This window comes from Phoxinus phoxinus (genome assembly GCF_949152265.1).
Source record: "Phoxinus phoxinus genome assembly, chromosome: 12".
In the NCBI taxonomy this organism is placed as follows: domain Eukaryota; kingdom Metazoa; phylum Chordata; class Actinopteri; order Cypriniformes; family Leuciscidae; genus Phoxinus; species Phoxinus phoxinus.
This window is the reverse complement of record NC_136887.1, coordinates 31,065,953-31,093,059: the sequence shown is the minus strand read 5'-3', so window position 1 is coordinate 31,093,059 and position 27,107 is coordinate 31,065,953. Positions and strand designations below refer to the sequence as shown.

Below are 27,107 nucleotides of genomic sequence, written 5' to 3'. Positions count from 1 at the left end.
AACCAGTATGCTATCCCGAACAAATCCTCTTTATGTTTGTCTGAGAAATTTTCATTCAAGCTATATTTACATGCGTATTTGTGATAGTCTGCATCAGTTATGTTTGGCATCTTAAACTGTGGTGTGTAAAGCAAAGAGCCCTTGGCTGCGTTGTCATTTCTCAGGTCTGAGGTGGAGGGGTCGGAGTGTGTGCTGGGGGTTGTAGTTCACTACTGATCTCCCTCTGTAGTCCAATAGGTTGCGAGCGGGTAGTCTGTCTCGTCATACTCCTTCTCTTGGGTTTGCGTTGGCGGTTCTGTCCGGCTGGTTTGACACGATCGCTAAGAGCGTCTGAAGACTCGTCGATGTACGCCAAGTTCTCGCCAAAGAAGTCCAGAAGGGAGGGATGGGGCGGAGTGCAGTTGTCAACCACGATGACAGGAACATCCTTTCGACTTTCCAGTGATCTCTGAGACCCCTCGGCTCCAGATTCCAGGTCCTCCGAGTTGGACTCATATTCCGACCAGGATTCTGACGGCGTCTCGGATTCAGAGACTGATCCAGATTCAGATTTTGAAGGGGACGTGGACATGGCTCTGGACCCGGGTCTCGATGGAGGTTTCAGGTCTACCCGTGAGATGGATCTGGACGCAGGTCCTACGGTCAGCCTCGATCCTGGTCTCATCTCATACACCCCATCTAACCTATACCACGACCTGGATCGGGACAGCACTTCAGACCTGTTATCAGACGCTGGGGTATACTTGCACGACGGCCACCCGAGGATCAGATGTCCGTTCTCTCTGATAACATCGGCATCGAGGGAGATTCCATGAGCCAGTCCTGCTGCGCTCAGCCTTGGCCGGCGATGGCGGCGGTGGCGCTTTCTTCTGCGTCTCCGCTGGAGCTGAAAGGGGTCGTTGAGATCCAGTGGCACTGGAATACGGAAGTCCATGGACATGTTCTGGATGTTCTGAGTCCAGTCTGTGGCATGAGCTCTCAGCTCCTCCATCTAGAAGAGAAATATAGTACCATTAAAACTCATTTATGGGGGGAAAGTGGGAATTAACCCTGCTTTTTCAAATACAAATAGAAAAAAAGGTGCATAAAAACATGTACAAAAATGTTGCCAAACTATTTGTTGGACAAATCCTAATCTCACACACTATACACTTACCGTTCAAAATTTTGTTTTGTAAAATCTCTTTCATGCTCACCAAGGCTGCATTTATTTGATCAAAAATACAGCAGTATTGTAAAATAGTATTACTATTGTTTTCTATTTTAATATATATTTTAACATGTAATTTATTCCTGTGATCAAAGCTGAGTTTTTCAGCATCATTACTCCAGTCTTCAGTGTCACATGATCCTTCAGAAATGATTCTAATATGCTGATTTGCTGCACAAGAAACATTTCTGATTATTATCAATGTTGAAAACAGTTTTGCTGCTTAATTTTTTGGAAACTGTGATAAAACATTTTTTCAGAATTCTTTGATGAATAGAAAGTTCAGCATTTATTTGAAACAAAAATCAGTTGTAACATTTAAAATGTGTTTACTGTAACTCCTGATCAGTTTAATGCATCCTTGATGAAAAAAAGTATATATATATTTTTTTATAACTGTATTGTATATATATGACATACGATTATGTGCAATTAATGTGCAAATTGGGATGCAGGCAGCCTAACTGACTCAAATTTGGTTAACTAATTAATCTGTTAATTTTTTATTTTTACAGTAGACAGAAAGGGACCTTCATATCAACATTTAAAGTAACCACAATTCATTTGGTTATGAAATAATATTTAGGGGTGGATTTATATTGAGTAGTTGATACTACTGTACAATAATAGACCAGTGTGGAAAAACTGAAATGGATAAATTCATTGTTCATTCTCTCTGTCTCACCTCTGCACGCGTCTTCTTTGACAGCACTCTAAGCCATTTCCCAATCATAGTGAGGATGGATGCGAAATACGCCAGACCAAACACGATCCACAGCCACACCAATGGCTTGTACAGGGGTGTTCCATCTCTTCTGTTCTCTGGAGGAGAGGAAAGAGAAAGGTAATGACTCAGGGTGGGTAAAAGCTCAGGGCTGGTGTATGTGGAAGATTGCTGCATGCAGGATTGAGTCATGATTAATCACCTTTGTGCTCATGAGCAAAGCTCTTAAAGGAATATTCTGAGTTAATACAAGTTAAGCTCTACCAATAACATACACTACCATTCAAAAGTTTGAGGTCGGGAAGATTTTTAATGCTTTTGAAAGAAGTCTCTTCTGCTCACCAATTTGATCGAAAATACAATTAAAACAGTAATATTGTGAAATATTGTTACACTTTTAAACAGTTGCTTTCTATTTGAATATATTTTTAAATGTAATGTATTCCTGATGCAAAGCTAAATTTTCAGCATCATTACTCCAGTCTTCAGTGTCACATGATCCTTCAGAAATCACTCTAATATGATGATTTGCTGCTCAAGAAACATTTCTTATTATTAGCAATGTTCATAATAATACTAATTATGCTTAATATTTTTGTGGAGACCATGATACTTTTTAGAATACTTTTTTTTATTTTATATATATATAGAAATCTTTTACAACATTATAAATGTCTTTACTGTCACTTTTGATCAATTTTATTAATCTTTGCTGAATTAATGTATTAATTTCTTACAAACAAACCAAAAAAATTTATATAAATAACTGACGTGACTGAGAGCATCCAACATGCATTACCGATTACCTCATGAATGTAAATCTGTTACAGTTTGAGGCCTCATTATCATTGGCTAAAAAAATATGATTTTGTCACTAAAACAGAAAATGGACTTGAATATGGCATGACAAAATACTGACTAAATTTTTAAAGACATTAAAAGACAAGTATGAAAAAAAACTGTAAAAATGAACACTGGCGTGTTCGGAGTTTGATTGTTGAATACATCACATGAAAGTTATACAGGAACACTGCATGTACTTTCATTTATAAAGAGTAATGTAAGTCACTTTGGACAAGAGTCTGTTAAATGACATTATTAACTAACATCTCAAACGATTCTCACAGATAAAAGATTAGTGCATGCACTGATCTAATGTTACAGCTTTTACAATTAGTGTCTACGGCTCTAAAATACAGATCATTAGATGATATAAATGTCTGGAACGTCATTGCTGTCTGGACCACAAAACATCCTGCAGTTCCAGGCGTAATACAATCTTGAGTTCTTTAACAGAATTACCATACGCTCACATGACATAGTAAACGAAATAATATGTAATGATTATTGTATGTAGACATGATAATTATCTGTGCACCTGCCACATAGTCCCCAAAGCCCACCGTGGTAAGAGTGATCACGACAAAGTACACTGCTTCCAACAAGCTCCAGCTCTCCACTTCCTGAAACACCATGGTCGGCACGGCAATGAAGACTAAGCAGCCAATCAGGATGGAGAAGACGGCGGAGATTACGCGTACACTGGTGGGCTTCACACCCTTGCGCTGTTCAGCAGAAAACAATCATGGGGAAAATGATTAAAAGGCAGCAACATCCTGACAACTGTGGGATTATAAATTTAAGAATCAGTTTAAGATCTGCTGATCAAACGTCCAAACCAAACATCACTTTAACTACATTGTATTTGGCATTCAAGATGAACACGATGGCAACAGTTTACTAATTAGATATAGTTTCCAGTGAAGAGACATATCTTCTCATGGAGGCCCTGTTTACACCTGGTATTAAGATGCGTTTTGGTCGATCGGATCACAAGTAGATGACCAAATAGGGTCCAAAACGTTTTCGAGCACTTCTAGAGGTATTTGAAAACACATTCGCCCGGATTGCTTACGTAGTGTAAACACTCATGTGGTTGAATGTGTTCGAACAGCCACGAAAGACCGTCTACTCTCCGCCTACTGACCTAACGCGTGAACATTATGGGAAGCGCTCTAGCCAGACGGGATTTAAACTGTGGGCTGAAGACACAAGTTTGGTTTGAAGATGAAAACGTACCAAGCTCAAAGTTCTCTCAACATTCCTGATTTCTAACACACACTCACAGCGTTCGGCTGGTCTTGTGGCTGTCAGAGCAGAAACAAAAGCTGCAGCTCTCCGTGTGTTTTATGTCGTCTCTGGGTGCATTCATGTGTAAATTGTGTGAGCTTATTTCGCCCATTAGATCAAAAGATCTGAAAATTACCATTAATTTACCCACCCATAGACCCTCCCCTTAAAGAAATCAGGACAGAAGTGGTTGAAATTGGACAAAAGAGAGATTAAAACACATTGATGCAATATGCCATCACTTACTGTTTTTTCTCTTCATGCACATTATTAAAAATGATCAATAATTAGAACTTGTTCACACAGTTATTGAACTGAACTGACTTAAGTTGAATACTGACTACTGTCTTTTCAGAGCTGCTTTACAGAAGAATTTGTCTCATATTTGATGAAGTTTGATTCTGTTTTTTTATTTCCCAGTTTATCACTGTAAAGCTGCTTTGAACCAATCTGTATTGTATAAAGCACTTTTGAAATAAAGGTGACTTAATCTGAATTTGTAATGAGAAGCCACTCACCAAAAACAAAGTCTCAACCCTTGCCACGGCTCTCCTCAGCAGGGTGCCCAGGTGGTCTCCAACCCCTGCTAACAGAATCCCAAACATGGGGATCCCCACCAGAGCATAGAATATACAGAACAACTGACCACCTTTCGTCTTGGGCGAGATGTTTCCGAAGCCTGGAGAACAGGAGAACTTGTGATATCAACTTCACAAGAGGACGATGTTCTAAAGTGGAAAATGTGTTTCTCTCACCAATGGTGGTGATGATGGTACCGCAGAAGAAGAAAGCATTGGATGGATCCCATCTGCTGGTATAATTTGATGTGCTTCTGGCGTCCACACCTGCCTCAATGGCATCAACCACTTTCTAAAGAGAAAACATGATGGATTTATACGATGCTTCAAAGTGTCTACTGAAAATGTAGAATTATATACATATATATACACACTAAGAATTATCAATATCTAGAAGAAGTAGAGGTCCTTGGACATATTAGAAATGTTGCATATAAGTTTAATTATTTTATTTACTAAAACTGGAATAAAAATAAAGCTAAATAGATTTTACACAATAATAAAAATGACAAAAGCACATAAAAATACTAAAATGTAATGTATTTTTAACTATATATATAAAGCTCTTCAGTAACACTTTACAAGAATGTTTCAATTGTTAACATTGGTTAACATGAACTAAGAATGAACAATAATTCTATAGCATTTATTAAAACAAGTTAATGTTGAAATTAATGGTCAACAACAAGTTGTATTTGTTAACTGTAAACTAGCATGAGCAAACAATCAACAACTATTTTTTAATAACAAAGATTAATAAATGCTGTAAAAATATATATTTTTTACTGTTAAAATGCTTACAGCATTTATTAATGATGAGACCTTATTGTAAAGTGTTACCAGCTATTCAAAATATGAATAAATACTATATATGTAAATAATATTTAGCATTTTTCTAATTTAATAAAAACATTTCAGAACAAATTCTATTATCAGCAAAGTTGATTGATTTTCTCAGCATTCATAAAGACCTCCATGAACTCTCTCAGACTGTAAGGCGTGACGCAGCTGTGGTTCTGTAGGAAAGCCATTCGAGACGTCATCAGCTCACGGTGAGCCCATTCCTCCCTGGAGGACTCCAGCCAGCCGAACACCAGAGCTCCCAACACCAAATACAGCAGCACGGCTGCCAGGATGGTCAACAGTGTTGAGTACCGCATGGCTACGAGCGGCTGGTGACGTCAAACAAGATGCTGCATACTGTGGACGAACGTTGTGGAAACACTGACAATCATGTGTCCATCAGGTTAGGTGGAGCGAAGAGAAGAACGTCAAGGGAAATGGTCACAAAAATGACATTACCTCTGGTTATCATGGCAAAAGTATTTGGAAAAAGAATTTGGAGTCACTCAAAAGTGTCATGAACCAAATATCTGAATGTCATTGCACTAGATAACAAAATATAAAACAAAAAGTGACTTTTGATTGATCTTGAACTTCTTTCATGTGAAATGTTCAGCTTGAAAAGTGTTACATGTAACCTTTATTTTTGTTATCTATTGCCTTGACATTCATTTCTGTTTAAGAGCGGCCTTAGGTAACAATATTTCTAAGGTCATGGTATGTAATAGAAAGCAGAGATTATCTATTTACCTTATGCAAGGTTTTCCAAATCCACCGTTTTCTCCATCTCCTCCTCCATATCAGATGTTTACTGTAGTGGTTTATACTCTCTTCTTTTCTCCGTACAGCCTCTTTCACTGGCCCGCACAAAAACCTGTGACAAATAATGGTCAAAAATGCTCTAGACAACCTGAAACTGACTCCAGATCAGCTTTAAGCTTTAGGAGGCTTGACCCAGTCCAGACACATAACAGGAGAGCGGTGAAGGCACAGAGGTAGACAACACATGACGCCATTGAAACAGAACTTCTGGCAAAGGTCTATGAAAACAGATTGTTTAACGGTCCTCTGACAGGATTTTGATGCTCACCAGGGCTCTTTAGGACTTGCTTTGTAGATGCATGGTTACCGTATATTATGGTACAAATTATGTCGTCACTTTCTGTATTTGCAATCAGTTTTATTTTACTGTATTCTGTATTATATAGCATTTATATGCACATAAATAAACTTTTTTTTCTCAGTGGAATTGAAAAATAAAATAAAGTTTATTTGTTACTTTTTGCAAAGAACATTGAATGGTCACAGCTCTTACAAAATGGCATAGCTGGGGTATAACGAATAATAAATAAATAAAAATTGTAATGAAAAAAAAAACGCTTAAATATTTTATTTAGCTATAAAATTAAAATCACTTTGGTATCACAGATAACAGACTTACATATGTTTAAAATTGATGTTTAAAACACAGTGCAGTCCTGTCCAACATACTTCAACCAAGTACTGATACATTATATAATAGGCTACAATTGCACACTATCAATATTAAGTTTATTGTTTTTAACTCAAGTTCATTCAAAATTAATTTCAAATTCAGAGGAAATTACAGTTGTTGTTTTTTATGAGTATTTGCAAATTGCAACGCAACAGGCACTAAACAGTAACTGTTCACCTTAGGCTACTATCTACTTCCAAATGTGGCTATTTATTAAAAGTGTATAAAAGTAAAAGTAATCCTTTACGAGGCATGTTCGTGAGGGAATGTTCTCTTACCTCAGCGCGCGGTTCCGTCGGGAGTGTGTGACGGTGAGGACGGAGTTCCCTTTCTCCAGCAGAACACTGTGAAGATACATACACTCATCAGGACTTTCCCCATTCCCAAGTCTTACGTGAACCTGCCAACATGAGAAGAAAAAGAGCAGGGAAGAGACCGAGAGAGGAGGGGAGGGAGGAGAGAGCTCTGTTTGGCATAGACACAAACGAAAGATGACAGTTTATTAATCTGTTTCAACTAAGTGTTTAAAACATTTTTGTTGAGCACTCTTCTCATCTTTCATCTCCTCTTTGTATGTAAACCTCTGTAGTATGTCGTGATTTTAATTTTTTTTGCATATTAGGCGAGTGAGTCCAAAGGCATAAAAACTCGGATGGATTGGAGCAGTGTCCATTGTTGTTATGAAGAATACAAGTGAAGTTTTCACATATTATTATAATCCTGGATGCTGATTGGTTAATGCATAACCAGCTAAAGGCTTAAAGGTAAGGTAGGCCTTTTTTTATTTTTTTTATTACATAAACACTTCTTGTTATAGCCTACGGATTGAAACTCTCTTCGCATCCTGATAGCAATCAATAATAGAAGGTGTCTAAATATTAAAAACATATATCTTCTATGGAATTCTCAGGATTTTTTTTTTTTGTCCAATCACTGCATTCGGTCCGACATCACACGTCATCAGCGCATTACGCAAGGCTATGCAGAGTTGTAGACATAAGGAGCTTCTCAATACTCAAATTGTCGCTTCCATGTTTCCTTGCTCTTCTGTCCTCCACCCTGTGACACGGAAGCTGATCAATGTTAGCCATCTTGAAGGACATCTCAATTCTCTAATTGTACCAGGAAGAGGCGAGGAAGGAGGAGTGAAGAAGCTTCCTGAGGAGCTATGAGAGAGGATTCACAGGTGTATTTGTGAATTTCTAAAATAAGCAAACTTCAACATAAGGGCAGATCCCTTGAGCGCAGCTGATGCTGTGAAGTGACGTTCAAGTGATCAAGAATACTCCAATAGGCCTACACAAGATTTCTTCAATTCCTCCATCCTCATTTTCTTTAGTTTACACCTTCCCTCGCACCCTACGGGGGTGGAGCTGAGACGCGAGGAAAGTTAATGAGGATGCACAAAAACATGAGAAGCACCCACAGTCACAAAGAGCCGCAAACCAACAGCAGCCACATTTTACAGTTCCTCCTCGACCAGAACAAACTTATGCTGCGTTTATGTCTCAAACCGTAATTACGATGGCAACCCCTGAGGCTCCTGCTCATGGCTGTGTATTTATGCGTTTCTACACCATCAACGGCGAAATTAATCTGCAGCAGTCAGGTGGTTCAAGCAAGAGCTCTTTAAGTTATTTATTAATTCTAATGTCATTATTATTGTAATGTTATGTGCTTTGAGACATGAGGTAATTTAACAGTCTCTCGTCTTGTGACATTTTGAGACGCTCTGAAGGGAGGGTGTGATCTCATGATTTCAAAGCTAGCTCGCTATTGCTAGCTTCTCTGAAATTGCCTACCCTACCTTTAAAAATAAGTAATAATTAACATCAGAAATTAACAATAATAAATGCACAAAAAATAACATTACGATGTCCAGAAATTAATTTTAGTATTTTGAGACGTAAGTTTCATCCTTACATCTACTATAATACAGTATGTTGTTAGTCTTAGGAGTATTTACATAAATGATTACCTCGTGCCAGAGGTTCTGGGCTCTAAATTTACCAGGTTTTTTTTCTCTCATTAAACCCAAAGATGTTCATCAGTGATTGTAAATCAAGAGCAGGGAATGTCGTCAGCCATGGTGATGACCCAGCACTAAATGGACTAGATGTCTGTCATCTGTGGACAAAAGCTCAATGGTAAATCAACGTCAAACATGAAAGCTCAGAATTCAAAACATTCACTGTAAGGACCGCAGTGGGCCCTCTGGGTCCAGCCAAAGCTCATGAGAGAATAAACATGATGATGTAGAGACCAAAATGGCCTTTAAATCCTTTAAAAGCTCTGATATGGGATATCATCTCTAGACATGCCTTTGATTTCTGCTCCAACAATGACTAACATTTTGCTTTTGAAAATACAAGTGAATAACACCATGTGCATGAGTTATCTGAATCTATTATTATATTATTCTGCAAAACAGGTTGTAATTTAACTGTTGACATTATTGTGATTAAAGCAGGTTTGTGTGATGTCCTTTTTTTTTACCGATGAATAGAAGTGTTGTGTCGGACTCGCTCAGCCAAAAGACACAAATGGAGAATATTTAAAAACACAGATTGGATAACAGTTGCTTATACTTTAAGCGCTGAATCCACTTTTTGTTTAGAAAGGCTGCATATAGATCTGCTGCACATGAATCTAAAGTGTGATGTAAAATAATATGCAATGTAACAAAAGTATGGGGTAAAGCTCGTTTCAAATTCACAAATAAAATATATGGAAATAAAAAATATATATAAAATGAGATCCACAAATAAATGGCTTTTCACAAAAAATTATATGCGGACTAAATTTGAGTGTAATTTGCAACAATGGCTGGCTGATTTTATTATATGGCTACTCACCAAATAAATCAATATAAAGATATTGTCAAACATATTTGAATATTAGAAGAGTGTGGATACAAGACAAAACAAGTCTAGCTTTGTAGGAGATTAAACAAGTTTCTGTCATATATAAAAAAAAAATGCTTTGTTGACCAATCAAAATTAAGCATTTCAAAGACACGTGTAATAATGCAAATTACCCAAAGAACTCCAAATTAAGCTTGCAAAGATTTCTAGAATGCAAAAAGAAAACAACCCATCAACATGGATATTTGGATTTCATTTACGTTTAATAAATGTAAACATTCCTAACTGAAAATTCTACAAACCATTTGACATTTAGAAGAAACATACACACAATTACTAAAATGACAGGAGAATCATCAGATAAACAGATTAATCTAATCAAAAATGTGTCCATTTCTCAAACCTTCTCAAATGCTTCATTACAAACGGACAGTGATATAAATACTCCACTGTGCGTTATAAAGCTGTTAGATGACAGAGAGAGAGAGAAACAGTCGGACAGTGAATCGCCATACAAGGAACGGAAACAGGCTCAGGTTGATCTGAGTCATACCACACACACACACACACACACACACTCTCTCTCTCTCTCACACACACACACACACACACACACTAGTGCAGAAAGGCAAGTCTTCAAAAAGTGTCTGTCAATAAATAAGGCTATTCACAAAATTCAAGTCTCTAAAAGAGGGGCTATAACCACCTTCACGCAAACAAAAATATATTACATTGGTATTTCAAAGCTAATTTGTTAACGGCTCCATTACTCAAACAAAACGTTATGACATCAATATACACAATAAGGCACTGCCTGTCAGCTGATGAGAACAACCAAGAAAAAGAGAGCGCAAAACTTCAAATTCTACATCACATGACAGGGCAGGACTCTCGAGTGTCTTGGTGTTCACATGACATCGTTGACGCTTACAGTAGGATTAGAGAGGCAGTGAAATTCCTTCAGTGTGGAAACCTGAAAACAAATACAGATGCTGCTGCTCTGAAATGTGAATTATATTAGTGTAACCAGTGGAAGTGACTTCAAATGCGTCTCTAAATGTGTTTCAGAGCAAGCACAGTAAATCCCTACGGGAGGTATCAGGTGTGTGCGAGTACTATGGCTCTATTTCATCATCTTCCTCTGGAGGCGTGGCTTCTCTGCGTGGGAGGGGCAGTGCATCAGTTCCCAGAAGCCCCCTGCGCAGGACGTACGGACAGGCGGGTCCACTGGGGATGTCAGCAAATCCTTCAGGAGATAAAAAGGTGCGAAGACCATTCAGTCTCATAATAATGTACAACTTTCTTCATTGGATAACAAAAAGTGATATTTTGAAGAATGTTCACGCTACTCAGTTTTCCTTACCCTTCATGACGACCTCGGGCAGGCCGTACGGTTCATATTCGGTCTCGTCGTACGCGGCAGACATGCGGTTGCGGTTTTGCCGGATGCGTTCAGCAAGGTGAGCTGGGTCGCTCATGGGGAACACGCTGGATAAGAGCAGTTGGTTCGTAACAGTCTGTGGGGCCAGAGAGAGGGGCGGCGAGTCTTTATCGACTTCGACTTGCTCCGTCTCCAGCTGTTCTCCATCTGTCTGGGTGCAGACATTAACGGGGGAAGGTTGGTCCGTCAAATCCAGCTCTCGGCTCTCCTCTGTCTGAGTGGACACACTCTTCACCTCTGTTCTGTTAGGAACACCAATGACCTCGCTAACCTCTGCCCTTTGACCATGAGCTGGTTCATTCTTGAGTGTTGTTTCCACAGTAGCATGTTGTTCACTCGGTTTATTTGTTGCATCTCCATGACAATGCCCATTGTTTTCCAAACCAACAGTTTCTATAGTTTCAATCTCATTATGCCCAGTGTATAACACATCAGAATTCTGCGAGTCTTCAGTCTCACTGGACTCAGTGATTGGATTTGAGTTGATTACCTCTGTCTGACATTTGGTTGAGATGGAAACACTGATTAAGGCATCTTCCTGACTGTTCGCACTGGCATCTGCTGCTTTGGTCTGATCCTCGAGAGACACTGAGGCGATCGGCTGAGACTCTGAATTACTGTAATCTGTTGGTTTGGTCAGTAGAGGGGACAGCTTGTCTTCAGTGTTACTAGTCATTATATTTGAGACACAGACAGGAGGACTTTTGTCGCTGTGGTTAACAGAGCTGCTCTCGCATTCGTGTTGAGCATGTCCTTCGGTCATCACCGCATTTCCAGTCATAAGGTTCTGAAAACAATTACAGGAATAGGTCTGTGATCATTGACCATCGTGTTTCAAATATGCATGCCTATATAAGGGATGCACGATGGGGGGGGGGGGGATCTAAAGGTTGAAAAATTGTGATTTAAAAGGCAATTTACAAAAGCTCCAGGTTTGCTGTGCTTGTTTGTAGGGTGGAACAATGTGGGCTAAAATGGTGTTATTACATTTCATCATCAGTTGAGTCGAATTGGATATGAATATTAAAAGCTAAGAGCAGCCGTTTTATCAGAATATTAGTATTATTTTTTACATCAGATACAGAAGGACAGCACATAAATTATGTTTGGGGGTTCAGGGTTGTCACCTTTTTAAGAGACCACCATCTTAAGAGACCACTTTTATGCTTTCCTTAAATAAGAATCCACGAACAAACATTGTACATAATCTAATAATCAAAGCAATCTCATTACAAGCAGAAAACAAAATTAAGCCAACTAGTCATTTTAAAGTTCCAGTTGTCCATCCATGCCAGAAATTATGATCTCTAACTATTTTTCCCCAATTAGAACATTGTTTATTATCAAATACTCGTAATATGCTAATAAATAATGCTAAATGTACATGGAAAAATGCCTTGTCTCAAGGCACCACATCATCGATCATTCAACTAAACTAAGTTTGACAAGTTATTGATATATATATTTAAAAAAATTAAACAATTTTACTTTGCTACATCATTTTAACAAGTACCATTCACTTTCATTGTGCATTCTGCTAAAGTTCTCCTTGTATTCCAGAAGTCATGATTAGAGCAACATGAGGGAAAGTAAACAGCAAATTTTCATTCTTGGAAAAGTACAGTTCAACACTTTCACCAGTTCAACAATTTCCCATATGTAAATAATGCCATGCGTTATGAAACGTTATTTACCTCAGCAGGCCCTTGAGATTCTCTCACATCATGCGTCATTTGGGTTTCAGGAGACACATGCTCCCCCAAGTTGGTCTGGTCGTTTGTGTCATCTAATCCAGACCGATATGTCACGTCTCCGACAGCGCACTGTCTGCTGTAGAACCATGATGCACCAGAGCACAAACTGAAGGGTCTTGCATTAAGGGTCCTACATAAACATCCCTCATTCACTGAACCTGTGTTTACTTTCCCCATCTCAGAACCAACATACCCATAATTCACGTTAAGTACCTTGCACTGCCTTTTAAATTATTATGAACAAACACAATTTACATTTCTATGTCGCTTATCACATAATTATCTTCAACAAATGCCAGTCAAGGGACATTACCTTGTTCTTTGGGACCGTGTTTGCAGCTTGCTGTGACTGCAGGGGAAGAACAACTCGAACTCTTTTAGCACGATGGAGGGCGCGTTGTTGCCCACTATTTCTTCCATGGTCGAGAGCTTCCAGAGGTCTAGCTCTTCAGCTTGCGTCCTGTTCTGCTCAGAGAGCTGCTGGATTTGGTCCTGTAATGCCTGGATCTTTAATAGGAATTAAAAAGAATAAATTAAACAATATATATATATAATTAAAGCTGCAAGCAGCGATTGCGGGCCCAAGCCGGTGGCACCGCCACCCTGGTGCCTTTAGTTCCACTAAAGGCACCGGGTGGCGGTGCCACCGGCTTGGGCCCTCCATCGCTGCTTGCAGCTTTAATTATATATATATATATATATAATAAAAAAAAAATTTTTTTAAAATAAAAAAATAAATATATATTATGTAAATTCTTTTTTCCCCCTATTTTTAACATATATATTATTATATATATAATAATAATATATATATAATTAACATTTTTGGATGCTAAACTATTCTTTTTATAGGCTTTGTACTTTGTACACTTTGTACACTCACGTTCCAATATAGAAAAATTATCCTCTTCAAATGCGCAAAAATGTGCTTGGAAACATCACAGTGGAGCGGTGCTTACTATGAACGGCACAAACTGTACAAATGACTATTTAAACAGAGCAGTGTAATTTTTATATGTAAGGTTGACTATTTTATTATTATATTTTATTAAGGCTATAATGAACATTTTGCGATGTCAAGATTGCAATGCTGGAATGCTGTGTGTGTGTGTGTGTGTGTGTGTGTGTGTGTGTGTGTGTGTGTGTGTGTGTGTGTGAGGCTCGATCGAACAATGGAGACATAAAAACATACTCCGTCATTTTGTTCATACAGAACATCATTCAAAATGCAAAGTGTTTCCTTATATTTGTGTACACTCGCAATGAAACACAACATTGTGCTTTTATTAAACTATAAACTCTTGTCAAACTGTAACCTACAACTGTCACCCAACCAAAATCACACACACACACACACATCCCCCCTCCCCTCCCCACACAGACAGACACACACACACACACAGAATGGCAGAGAGACAGAGAGAGAGAAAATACACATTCAAACCACAATATCTGACTTTCTGTTGGTCGGAGCTAATGACTGTAAATTAGAAAGTTGTCCGGATCGAAGAGAAGAATATACGTACCGAGTTTGGTTACTGTAGGTAAAACTAATACCCCATTTTTGACTAAAGGTGGCGCTACTGAGCCCCTTACCACGCCCGTTTCTGAAACTTCGCACATGTCTATTACACAATAAATGTCAAATGCATGTTGAGTTTCATGCAATTTGAAGCATGTTAAGAGCCTCAAATGCATCCAAAAAGAATATAAAAGTTTAAAGCGTTGCCATGGCGACAGTATTAAAGATATCAATAATCCTTTCACAGGTCTACATCTGTCGTGTGTTCACATTATACAGATGAAGTTTGAAGCAAATCGGGTAAAAATAAGAGGGTGATTTCAAAGCATTTCGAAAGTGACACACTTCCTGCTGCCAGTTGGTGGCGCTATAACGTTGACTCACAATAGTCACATCCATGTGATCGGCCTCTTACAGCGAACACACTGCTGAAGTTTCATCAAGATCAATTAATGTATGCAGAAGTTATAACACACTTCCTGTTTCCAATATTCGCCATAAATTCGTTTCCTCACCACGGCCAAACCGTTCGAGATATCAAAAATCCCCTCGCAACTTTTCATCCTCAATGTCTTGACTTCATGCACACCGAGTTTCGTGGTGATTGTTTGAATCGTCTAGGAGGAGTATTTTAAATTCCATTGCATGTGTTTTTTAAACTACGCCAAATAGCCGACTTCCTGTTGGGCTGGGGTAAAAAGTCAGAGCATGAAGGATATATGAACCGATGAGATCTATAAGTGTACCGAGTTTCATATTATTTCATGCAAGCGTGTTTGATTTATGGACCAAGTTTTCGGACCCCGTTCCAGGGGGCGCTGTCGAGCCCCCCTGCCACGCCCGGGTACCAGCTTCAGTCTGGCTCTAATGGCCGCGGGTTCTGACCAGTGTGCAAAGTTTCAAGAGTTTTTGAGCACGTTAAGGCCCCCAAAAGTGGCAAAAACCTTGAAAAAAAATTTATTAAGAAGAAGAAGAAGAAGAAGAAGAAGAAGAAGAAGAAGAATAACAAAAAACCCTTAGAAGAACAATAGGGCTCTGCGCCCTTTCAGGGCTTGGGCCCTAATAAAATGCATGCAAATAAAGGAAACTGTTTTTAACAATTAGTTAATCTAGGTAACATTAAGGGTTTTAATACTAATTAAAGCTGCAAGCAGCGATGAAAGGGCCCTCGCACCCGTGCCACCGCCACCCGGTGGCTTTAGGAAGACAGAGCATAGTGGGCAATGTGCATTTAAGTAGGTAAAAATAGGAGTATGTCAAAGTCAGTTACAAAAATTTCCTTGCTTATGGGGATAATAGCATGCGTTATAACTCAGATAAGTGTTGCTAGCATGTTTTAGCATGTTTCTAGCATGTTTAGAACTCAATGGCATATTAAATATGTCGCTAGTAATGCATCACAGTGTAAAACGTGTCACTTCCTGTCGACAGTAGGTGGCGCTATTACTTTAACTTAAAATTGTCATGTAGATGTGTTCAGGGCAGGACTCTTATCAAACCTGTGAAGTTTGGAGCAGATTGGACATTGCCTTCTTCAGTAACACCAACTTCCTGTTTCATTGCATTAGCGTGCTTTAGCACTTAGCTAAGAATTGCTAGCATGTTTTAACATGTTTCTAACATGTATATAACTCAATGGCATATTTAATATGTTGCTAGTACTGCATCACAGTGTTAAACATGTCACTTCCTGTTGCCAGTAGGTGGCGCTATTACTATAACTGAAAAGTGTCATGTAGATGTGTTCAGGACAGGACTCTTATCAAACGTGTAAAGTTTGGGAAAGATTGGACATTGCCTTCTTTAGTAACAACAACTTCCTCTTTCATTGCATTAGCATGCTTTAGCACTTAGCTAAGAATTGCTAGCATGTTTTAACAGGTTTCTAACATGTTTATAACTCAATGGCATATTTAATATGTTGCTAGTACAGCATCACAGTGTTAAACATGTCATTTCCTGTTGCCAGTAGGTGGCGCTATTACTATAACTGAATATTCTCATGTAAATGTGTTAAACATGAGAATATTCAACCGTGTGAAGTTTGGGGCAGATTAAACATCCAATGCCTGAGTTACAGCCAATTCCTATTTAATTGCATTAATAGCATGATTTAACACCTAGCTAATGTTTGCTAGCATGTTTTAGCATGTTTCTAGTATGTTGTTAACATGTTAAGCACTTGCTGGCACTTTTTTGTATGTTATTAGGAGTCCAAAACAGTGTTAAACATGTCATTTCCTGTTGCCAGCAGGTGGCGCTATGACTGTAACTGAATTTGAGCATGGTCATGTGTTCAGGACAGAACTCTTATCAAACGTGTGAAGTTTGGGGCAGATTGGACATTCAATGCCTGAGTTACAGCAAATTCCTATTTAATTGCAGTAATAGCATGCTTTAGCACTTAGCTAATGTTTGCTAGCATGTTTTAGCATGTTTCTAGTATGTTGTTAACATGTTTAACACTTGCTGGCACTTTTTTGTATGTTATTAGGAGTCCAAAACAGTGTTAAACATGTCACTTCCTGTTGCCAGCAGGTGGCGCTATGACTGTAACTGAATTTGAGCATGGTCATGTGTTCAGGACAGAACGCTTATCAACCGTGTGAAGTTTGGGGCAGATTGGACATTCAATGCCTGAGTTACAGCAAATTCCTATTTAATTGCAGTAATAGCATGCTTTAGCACTTAGCTAATGTTTGCTAGCATGTTTTAGCATGTTTCTAGTATGTTGTTAACATGTTTAACACTTGCTGGCACTTTTTTGTATGTTATTAGGAGTCCAAAACAGTGTTAAACATGTCACTTCCTGTTGCCAGCAGGTGGCGCTATGACTGTAACTGAATTTGAGCATGGTCATGTGTTCAGGACAGAAGGCTTATCAAACGTGTGAAGTTTGGGGCAGATTGGACATTGTTTGCCTGAGTTACAGCAACTTCCTGTTTCATGGCGAAACATCAAAATTTGTCAGGCCGCCGAGGACACGCCCTTCGACGAAAACTCTAGATCTTCGCAATTTAACGTCGCAAAGGCCTTAAGATTACACTCACCAAATGTGAAGATGATCAGATTAAAACTGTAGGAGGAGTTCGTTAAAGTACGAGGCCTGAAAATGGCAAAAACTGCACAAAAATCAGAGAGGAAGTTCAAAATGGCTGACTTCCTGTTGTGTTTAAGGCTATGCTCCAAGAGACTTTTTTGTAGGTATTGGGTCATTACATGTATGTACCGAATTTCGTACACGTACGTGAAACGTAGCGGGAGGCGCACTCCGTTGAACCTTTATAGGTGGCGCTATCGAGCCATTTTACACCGCCCAATTCTGAAACGCATATCAGATGTCAATTTTCGCCAGTTCTGACGCGTGTGCAAATTTTCGTGAGTTTTCGTGCATGTTTAGGCCCTCAAAAATGCGATTAAATGCGGAAAATAATAATAATAATAATAAACAGAGCAATTCCAATAGTGTCCTCGCACCATCGGTGCTCGGGCCCTAATAAGGGTTTGTGTAAATGAGCAATTACAGTAGTGCAGAATAGTACAATATGATGTTTCGGATATCACTTGCTTTTTCGTTTTGCACCTGATCAGGATAAAGTGACATTGAGGGAGTGTTCACACTTTGTAGTTCAGTTCGCTTGGTTGGTTTGGTCGGACCAAAAACAACAACAAAAAAACGCAATCCTGATCCGCTTAGCGTTCACATTGACATTTTATCACGAACCTAAAGATACCGAACTTAAAGGCATAGAGATAAGTTCACAACCTGATTGGTAGGCTTTTATTATGTATATTTCGTGAAGGAACTTATCGAACATCTAACAATGCTGTTTTCTGGGATAAATGCGCTTGTTTTATATGCGTAGTCTACATATGATGGTATTTTGACCAGCTGAGAACTCAAGAGCTTATAAAATATATAAAGGAGTCAAACAGCAGCAGGAATCCCTCCTTCACACAAACAAAAATCTGCTGTGAGGAGACACGGTTCAGGCGCCTGTACCGAACTGTGATGGGCAAACTCATGACTGTGACGAGATAACTCAGGCATGCTTGAGCATTCTATCCTTTTTAGGGTCGCATCTTGTGACATGTCCTGTTTTCGGTTCGTTTACATGTCTTTGGTTCACGTTGCGTTCAGATTTTAGTTGAACCGCACCAGACAGAGTTTGTTTGGAAGTGGACGAGACCTATCTTTTCAGCGATCTCGGTCTGCTTGTTTGGTGCACACCAGGGCTCGGATGGCAATGTTCACTATTATTCAAATAAACCGCACTTACAGAGCAATCGCAGCAGAGTTCGTTTTAATCTAACCAAGGTGTGAACACACCCTGGCCTGAAGATCAGAGGACAGTTCGTTGAATTTGTAATGTAACGCAAGTAGCGAACGACTGTTTATTCCGTATTGTGATGTAAAAAAAAAAAAAAAAGCATCAGCTGATGATTAGATGGAGGCAGACCTGAACTCAAACTTGCAGTCAATTGTAAGAAAGGGGTGTGGTTTAAAATGCAAAAATTATTGGAAAAGACGTCAGAGAGAAGTCTATCGTTTCACCTGAAGATTGAGTTATGACATTTTGATTAAAGATTAGATAATTGATAGGGTGACTTTCAATTTCATGCCAAGTAAAAAAAAAAGAAGAACATTTCCATTTTACTAAAATATTACCTGCTCCTGAAGAGACTGAACCTCTGCTTTAGAGCTTTCATGAAGAACAACCAACTCCTCCTGTCCTAATGAGGAGCTGGTTTGTAATCCTTTGTTTGTACTTGACAATTCTTTGTTTTCAGTGTTCACTAAAAGCAAGCCATCTTGTCCCACACAAGTGTCTTTGCCCAAGTGCTTCAGTTTCAATTTCAACTCTTCATTCTCTCGTTTAACAGTCAGGAGCTCTTCCTTTATCACATCTCCCTGTAAAGCAAGCTCTGAATTCTGAGACTTTAACACCTTCAGCTCAAGTTGAGTGACTTGTAAATCCTTTGTTACTTGTTCTTGCTCCGTGATATCATCTGTGGAAGGTTCTGGAATGTGATGTTGGAAGTTCAGAACATCCAACTGTTCATCAATCACCGCAAAAAGTCCTGGTGCTTCTGAATCTGCACTAGAATTTGGAGCATTTTCACAATGTACGTCTGAAGCGGGACATAATTCATGTGGCTTGGAAGCTTCAGTCACTTGTAGCTTATCAGATATCTCAATAGTGTTGGTTTGATCAATGTTTTGACTAAGAGAGTGTTCAACAAGCAGCTGTGCAGTAGGCGGTGGGACCTTCTCCTTCAAAATCGGTTGCGTATCATCACTAAACACTTCATGGTCACTTATACTCGTGTTGCTGAAGACAGAATCGGAGCTTAGTTCTCTTGAGATCTCTGTAGACAGCTCAGGAGGCGTAGAGATGTCATTGGGGGCGATGTCCGTCCTAGTGTGTTTTTCTTCAAGAAAACTGATTTTCTCTAGACATTTCTGCAGTTCCACACCCTGCTTCTGGAGGGCGCACTCTTTATCATGCAACTCTCCCAGCAGGTTCTCGATGTGCTTGCTCTGACTTTCAAAAGCTTGGGTAAGGTGCTTAGTCTGAGTGGTCACTTGCTTCTGTAAGTCCTCCAGCTTTCCTTGAGCTAGTTTCGCCTTCTCAGACTCTCTGTCCTGGGCCGCCCTTAAGCGCTCCACCTCCAAAACTAAAAAGGTAGTGCTGTCTAAATCTGAAGCATCTGTCCTCAATGCTTGAGTCTCTGCAGCTGAGGTCTTGTCCTCTGTTGGTTTAGTTTGTGCTCCAAGATCCATAATTGTTCTGGTTTCTTTGCAGACTTTTGCATTGTGAAAGTTCACAGAATCACAGATGATGGACTCGTCAATGTCAGGAGAAGGAACCAAGTCTTTGTTTTCTCTAACAGCAGAATTCTTATCATCGTTTGGGTGGTGTTCTAGTTGTAAATATGTGACGGGAAGATTGTCTTTTGATAATTTCTCCTCTAAACTCCTAGACTTTTGAAGATTGTCCAGCTCTTCTTGAAGCTGTGCAATCTTTAGTGCTTCTACTTCCTCTCTTCTGATCTGCTTCCTTTCCTCTTCCCTCTCCCTCTCTCTTTCCTCCCGTTCCAGTGCAAGCTTGAGCTGAAGGTCTTGCAGGTCCTTTTTCATTCGCATTATTTCTTCCTCCAAGTCCGTCTCCTTTAGCTTCATCTCAGCCAAGACATTCTTCAGCTGGGTTCCTTCTTCCTGGTTTCTCTCCTTCTCTTCCAGCCTCATGTCAGCTTCTCTTTCTAGCGCATCAAGTGTTTCTTTCAGTTTCATGCTTTCCTTCTTCTCTTGTTCCAGCTGGGTTTCCAGTTTCGTCACACTGTCTTTGAGCTCAAGAGATTTGGCGCGTTGCTGCTCTGTCTGGGTCGAGTGCTTGCGGCCCAACTGTTTCAGTTTGGTCCTGGCCTCAGTTTCTGCTTTCCTTTGGGTTTCGAGGTCTTCGAGTCGCTTCTGAAGCTCGGATTTCACATCTCGAAGTTCATCGCGAAGCTCTGCATTCTCCTTCTTCAGATCTTTTAGAGGCATCGAGTCACGTTTTTCTGTCTTACCTGATGTGTCATATGCCATGTCTAACTGTAGGCTGCAAGAGATGTCCGATTCACTTTTAGGCATCATCCCACTGGTTGAGTCAGAAGTAAACGAGTCTGTGTCCACATCTTCAATACCCGTGTCTTGTTCCGTCACTGAGGTGTCTACATCTGTCTCACTCAGCCTCAGAGAGCCGCTTGGATGCGTTTGACCGCCTTTTCCTTTAAATTTCTGCAACTGCTCAGACTCAAATTTACTGATGTGCTCCGAGTCGATGCCCTCCCCTGGCTCTCTGCCGGAGGGGAACTTCATTCGATCCTCTTCTCTAGTTCGTCCTATTTTAGGGGCTCTCTTTCCCTGAGAGGAGTGGTTGTAAGGAGGAGACTGGTCATGATGGAGGGAAACAGAGGGAGAGAAGCAGTCTCCTGAAGAACTAAAGTGAGGAGCGGCCACAGCTGGAGGAGGTGCGGCCAGCTGAGCTAAAGGAGAGAGAAGGATACAGAAAATTATATAGCAAATATAGGTAAATTGTTTAGCAATTAAAAAAAAAAAAAAAAGTCCCTGAATCCCAGGGTAATATGACAGTAAAGCATTGCCTCAAATATCTTGCTGCTTTTATTTATAACAGTGGCAGAATCAATGTGATAAAAACCTAATAAAGAGTAACACTTATTCTTAATAATAATATAGACTAATGATAATAATAATAATAAAATGATGCTCATATACTCATATAGTCATTTTACCATTATGAAACTTTCTTTGCGCTTATTCTAGAGTAGAACAAGCTGAACGTTTACAAGTCTTTAAGAGTATTCTTATATATTCTTATAAACGGAGTTTGAGGGGATTTGGGGGTCCACTGCTTTGACTGGCTTGTCTAACCAATCACAGACTTCTTGTACAAAAAGATTTTTGAAGATGCACTATCAAAGTCTGGCCAGAAGGGGGAGGCAAACACATAGGATGTGTGTAACAGGGCAGGGCCAACACACAGTTCTCCGTGTGGACAAGAGTCTTTCAGACTCACCCTGCAGTTCTTTAATAAGCTTGAGGGCCTCAGCAAGCTCTTCGGTCAACCGCTTCACTTCCTCCTGTAGAGCTTTCTCCTGTTTCTTCATCTGCCCCAGAGACACAGTGAGACTCTCGCTCTCCCTCAGCGCCTCCTACAGGACAAGATGAGAAGTGCACATATACAACTAAGTCAAATGAGATTAATGATTAAAGATACTTTTCATCCACAAACAGCCATAAAACTACATTATACAAGTGTATTGTTACACAAATAAAATCTAATAGTGAAAAGCAACCAGAATCCTCATAGGTTTTCAGGGTGAGGCATGCTGGACAAAGAAGACACACAACAAAATACACAAAATGAACGTATTCAAGCAGACAAAGAGGTTATCCAACTGCAATCTTGATCTGCATATAACATTACTCTCCACTTAAACATCATAAAAGCTTTTTGGTGATTATAATACATGACTTTTACATTGTAAGTCTACTGTAAGTCATACTGTCTGTCTATAAATAAAGCGCTTAAACCCAAGCCCCAGTGTGAAACAGAAGTCGTAAGGAGATAATGTTGCTATATCTGAGACTATATCCAGCTGAGTCAGTAACAGTATTGTTGCACTGTGAGCTTCGCCGGTGTGTCCCGCTCTATGTCTGTGTCTCTCGGTTCAAAAGTATGGGATCAGTAAGGGTTTTTTTTTTTAGATTTTTTTTTTGTAACAAATTACTTATATTCATCAAGTGATAGTACACTTTTACTTTGCTACAAAAGAGTTAAGTATAAAAAAGCTATTCTTTCATCAAGTGATAGTACACTTTTACTTTGCTACAAAAGAGTTAAGTATAAAAAAGCTATTCTTTCATCAAAGAATACTGAATTATTTTTTTATCACAGTTTCCACAAAAGTATTAAGGAGCATAATGATTTTTAACACTGATAATAATAAATAAATACAAATTATTGAGCATTAACAAATTAGAATGACAGGAATTTGTTAAATATTTCCAAATATTACCGTTTTTGATTAAATAAATGCAATGAGAATTTGTAAAAACTTTTTTTTTTTAAATCATACCAACCCCAAACTTGAGAACGGTATGTACTTTTGGGGACATTATCAAAAAGGAAATAAAGAAACAGTTTATGCATTTTTAAAAATACCCAAACCTGTATATTAGAGTAAGAGTTAGTCTATAGTAACTATAATAAGCTTAATTTAGTAGTCAAAATGAAGACTCCATTTAAATAGCTGGGTAAATGTGTGCTGTTGTTGATTCTGGTCTCTGTTTATGTCTTTCTCTCCAATAAAATTGTGTTTTATGACAGGGTGAGAAATTAGCAACCCCCCCTGGATTTCCCACCGTGTCATAACTGAAGGCTCTGCCTTATCTTCCAGACACTGTGACGGGAAAATCGGATTGGACTTTGACAATGCTGTTCAATAACAATGACATTCTTGTTGAGGTAAGCTAACATTTTATTACATGACTAATACACAATGCATTTCGTCCCTTTTAATGTTTTTAGAGTGGCCATGTTTGAATAAAGGCTTTTTAAAAATTCTGAACCAGAGGAAATGCCTTAGATCTTTTTTCTATAAATGCACATTTTATTATACATTGAGGAAAGTGAAAGAAAAACTGGAGAGGTATGTGTCTGATTGGTTGACCATCAGTGCATCTCAGTCCCATCGTTCATAGCAAGTTGTTCTATACATTTGATCTGGAAAGAAAATTTGTAAATAAAAAAAATTTGACCTAGATGCACCAAAATGCTTATAAATATCCCTAGAAGTTAACCAAATCCTAAGATCTCCTTTTAATGACCTCCCCAGAAAGAGAAATGGTTCATTAAGAGACTAAATGCCTTTATATTTCAGAGTAATATAAATAAAAATGAAGGCCATCATTAAGGCCACCGTTCAAATGTTTGAGGTCGTTTGAGTTTTTTTTCTTCAAAAATACTACAATTTAATGAAACATTACAATTTAAAATAACTTTTCTATTGAAATATATTTGAACATTTATTCCTGTGATGCTGCTTAATATTCTTTGATGAATAGAAAGTTCAAAAGTACAGCATTTATTTGAAATATAAATATTTTGTCTTTCCTGTCACCAGTTTGTCTTGACCAGTTTAATGCATCCTTGCTGAATAAAGGTATTAATCTTTAAAAAAAAAAAATTAAACCCTAGGGCCTCAGTTGGAGCCTCTCAGGTCAGTGTGATTCTGCATGTTGTTGTACCGTGAGTTTGGCCTCAGTCTGTGTCTCTCTCTTCTGACTCTCTCTCAGGTCAGTCTCTGTGTTCTTCAGTTTTCCTCTCACTTCCTCTAGATCTCTCTCCAAACTCTGCTTCTGCAAACACACCTGAGAGAAACACAAACCGTAAGACCGTAAGCCAAGAGAAAGGGCGCGGATCGTCATCATGCCGTGTTTGTGGCAGATTGAGTCATGTGACTCAATTTCATGCAAGATGCCACACAAACCCATGTCAGAGAAACTGTGACAAACATGATGAGATTTTATCATGGAATGTAAATGCAAAACATTATTTTCACGCATCTTGCAGTTTGACTTGCAGATGTACAAACCATGCTATATTTTTTTCCGTTTATTGAAGTGAATCTGAAGGCTTATTAATGTTAAGTAAACATTCATGCAAAGCACATATCTAAAATATTTGTGTGCTCACTATCCAGATTTAGATTCATGTAAAATATCTTAAAGAAGGGAAACGTTTAAAAATTGCCATAAGCAAAGTAGAAGTCAAAACAGCACATTGTGATCCTCAATCAGTTTTGTGTCCCACCAGTATAGAGACAGCATTATTTATCTGTGTATTGACACATTTGTATCACGTCTCTTACTTCAACACACAGTATCTTATCAGCACTGTAAGAATGTCTTATTCTACAAATGCAACGAAACAGGGCTCAGACAAGACTTGGTTTTTTTTCTTCAGTTGCTAAATGGTTTAATATAACACCAATCAGTAAACTATATGTCTATAGGTGATATTTTACAACCAGCAACACACACACACCAAACTTGGTCACCTCCATATCTCGTTGTACCCATGTTTCTGGAGAATATAAGACATTTGTGCAAAAAAACATGCCATGAGTTTCAAACAGACATCACACTGAGATTACAACACTGACCTTCGCTCTAGTGTCCTCTGATGAGGAAAAACAGAAAGAGAAAAAAAAGGAATAGAATTGTGTGAGAAAACACATGAGCAGTGGGAGCATGAGAGAAAGAGAGAGGGGTGACATTAGTGCATTGACCAACGGACACCCGTTCTGGAGCTCCCATGAGAGAGAGAGAGAGAGAATAAAGAGAGAGAGAGGAAGTGGACAGAGAGGAGAAGCTACAGTTGAATCTAGAGTAGATAAACTACAACCAGGCTAGCCTTCTGGAAACATGAAGTTTCTGCAAAATTAGAAATAAGAAGTGCTGACTGCACTGAAGCTATTTAGGGAAATAGAAGTGAGTAGCGCCAAGTGTTGCTCGTCTAAACACTAGACGAGACATTATTGCATTGCTCTATGTGTTCTAGCTGGTTGCTGGGGCACGGCTATGTGGTTTCTGAAACTAAAGTATACTAGTATCAGGGCTCTAGACTAACGTTTGAGAGCAGTGGCACCAGACTTGTTAGCACCAGGGAGGAGGGGGTATTAATAATATTACATGTTTTGTCTATTGGAAATGCACATTTGACAGTAATTTGAATTGACAGTATAGTAGCTTTAGCTGAGATGAGGATGCTAATTTATTTTCATGAACAAAAACAACAAATTGAACAACCTCATTTTTATAGGGTAAAATTTAAATATGCTGACTGAATTAGGACTCAACTCTTATTGAAACTGTTCTTTCGTTGTATCATACATTTGTAGATCATAACCACAGTTGAGATTCATGCATGGCATCTCATTACCATGGTAAAAACTAAATGGATTCTATGGTATTTTTTATGAAAAACAGTAGCCTTAACACATTTAGTAAATACAAATGCACGAAAAATGCTATAGCTTAAAAATACAGTAAAAAACAAAAAAACAAAAACAGGTCTTCACTAATAATATAATAAAATTTGATATACTGAAAATATCCCATATTTCTGCCACAATACCATGGTTACTGTTAGCGTTATTACAGTAAAAAAATAATAATATGTGGATTGAAACGCCTCCGAACTCCTGTTTTCTGTGTCACTGTTGTTGAGTGTCATTGCGGTTTCATTTGGCTTTTGAATAAAGCTACACTATTTATACAGAGGGTTAGCAGCTCCTACACTACTGCAGTCAAGCTAACAGGGTCGCTACATTTAGTTAGTGGCTCCTCAGCCCTGGTACCTTGTCATGCTGCGCCTGCAGTGTGTTGTGAAGTGCTCTGGCCTGCTGGATCTCCTGGTTGAGTCTGTTGCTCTCCTGCTGATGCTGTTTCTCCAGAGCCTGTCTCTCTCTCTGCAGCTCCAACAGCTCCTACGATACACAAACCACAACCATCTCTTAGTTACTGTAGGATGGTAAGGAATTTTTTGTTAGGCTGCTTTGAATCAACATGCATTGCGAAGAGTGCAATGAAAATTAAACCAAATCAAGGCTGTAAGATCACAAACCAAAGCTAAAATACAACTGCAACGGAGCTGTAGATTTAGCAGCAGGGTAGTGCAAGAAACAATGAATCACAAGCATGTCCATGTGCTCGGCCTTACCCTCTGATGTTCTCTCTCGAGGTCTTTCCGGCGCTGCTCTGCACTGCAGCGGCTGCTTTCAGCATTCTGCCTCTGACACTTCAGATCCTCCTGAAGTTGCTTGACTTTTTGCTCCGCAGACTGGACCTACACACACACACACACACACACAGGTATAATTACATTTTCTAAACATTCAATGCACACAATGTAGACACTCATTCTCAAGAAAATTTTAATACATTATCAGTTCATAAACTGTCTGAAAAATATATTA

General features: G+C 38.9%; 2 protein-coding genes across 6 annotated transcripts in view; both read right to left on the bottom strand.

The window, feature by feature from the left end:
* Window positions 1-14: 14 nt before the first annotated feature.
* kcnk4a (potassium channel, subfamily K, member 4a) lies at window positions 15-7,385 on the bottom strand. Of its 3 annotated transcripts, XM_079631363.1 has the most exons (8): window positions 7,259-7,385; window positions 6,236-6,359; window positions 5,614-5,842; window positions 4,820-4,934; window positions 4,583-4,743; window positions 3,313-3,499; window positions 1,896-2,032; window positions 15-991 (listed from the first exon to the last, which is right to left on the bottom strand). In XM_079631363.1, exons 3-8 carry the CDS (start codon window positions 5,800-5,802, stop codon window positions 161-163), a joined length of 1,620 nt encoding a protein of 539 aa, XP_079487489.1. In that variant the 5' UTR covers window positions 5,803-5,842; window positions 6,236-6,359; window positions 7,259-7,385; the 3' UTR covers window positions 15-160. The 3 variants fall into 3 exon arrangements, with proteins under 3 accessions (XP_079487489.1, XP_079487491.1, XP_079487490.1); XM_079631365.1 differs by lacking the exon at window positions 7,259-7,385 and having other exon boundaries at window positions 29-991; window positions 5,614-5,866; window positions 6,236-6,299; XM_079631364.1 differs by lacking the exons at window positions 6,236-6,359; window positions 7,259-7,385 and having other exon boundaries at window positions 29-991; window positions 5,614-5,924.
* Window positions 7,386-9,785: 2,400 nt separating this feature from the next.
* The window catches only part of LOC307008104 (uncharacterized protein), a 28,801-nt gene continuing 11,479 nt past the window's right edge, over window positions 9,786-27,107 (bottom strand). For 2 of the 3 annotated variants that reach the window (XM_079630697.1, XM_079630699.1), the window contains exons 8-16: window positions 26,852-26,977; window positions 26,490-26,618; window positions 24,376-24,498; window positions 22,142-22,277; window positions 19,231-21,590; window positions 13,353-13,546; window positions 12,980-13,115; window positions 11,208-12,072; window positions 9,786-11,090 (exon numbers count right to left, since the gene is read on the bottom strand). In XM_079630697.1, the coding sequence (XP_079486823.1) occupies window positions 10,960-11,090; window positions 11,208-12,072; window positions 12,980-13,115; window positions 13,353-13,546; window positions 19,231-21,590; window positions 22,142-22,277; window positions 24,376-24,498; window positions 26,490-26,618; window positions 26,852-26,977 (4,200 nt within the window). In that variant the 3' untranslated portion in view covers window positions 9,786-10,959. The remainder of the gene's footprint in view (window positions 11,091-11,207; window positions 12,073-12,979; window positions 13,116-13,352; window positions 13,547-19,230; window positions 21,591-22,141; window positions 22,278-24,375; window positions 24,499-26,489; window positions 26,619-26,851; window positions 26,978-27,107) is intronic. The other variant, XM_079630698.1, reaches the window with a different exon arrangement.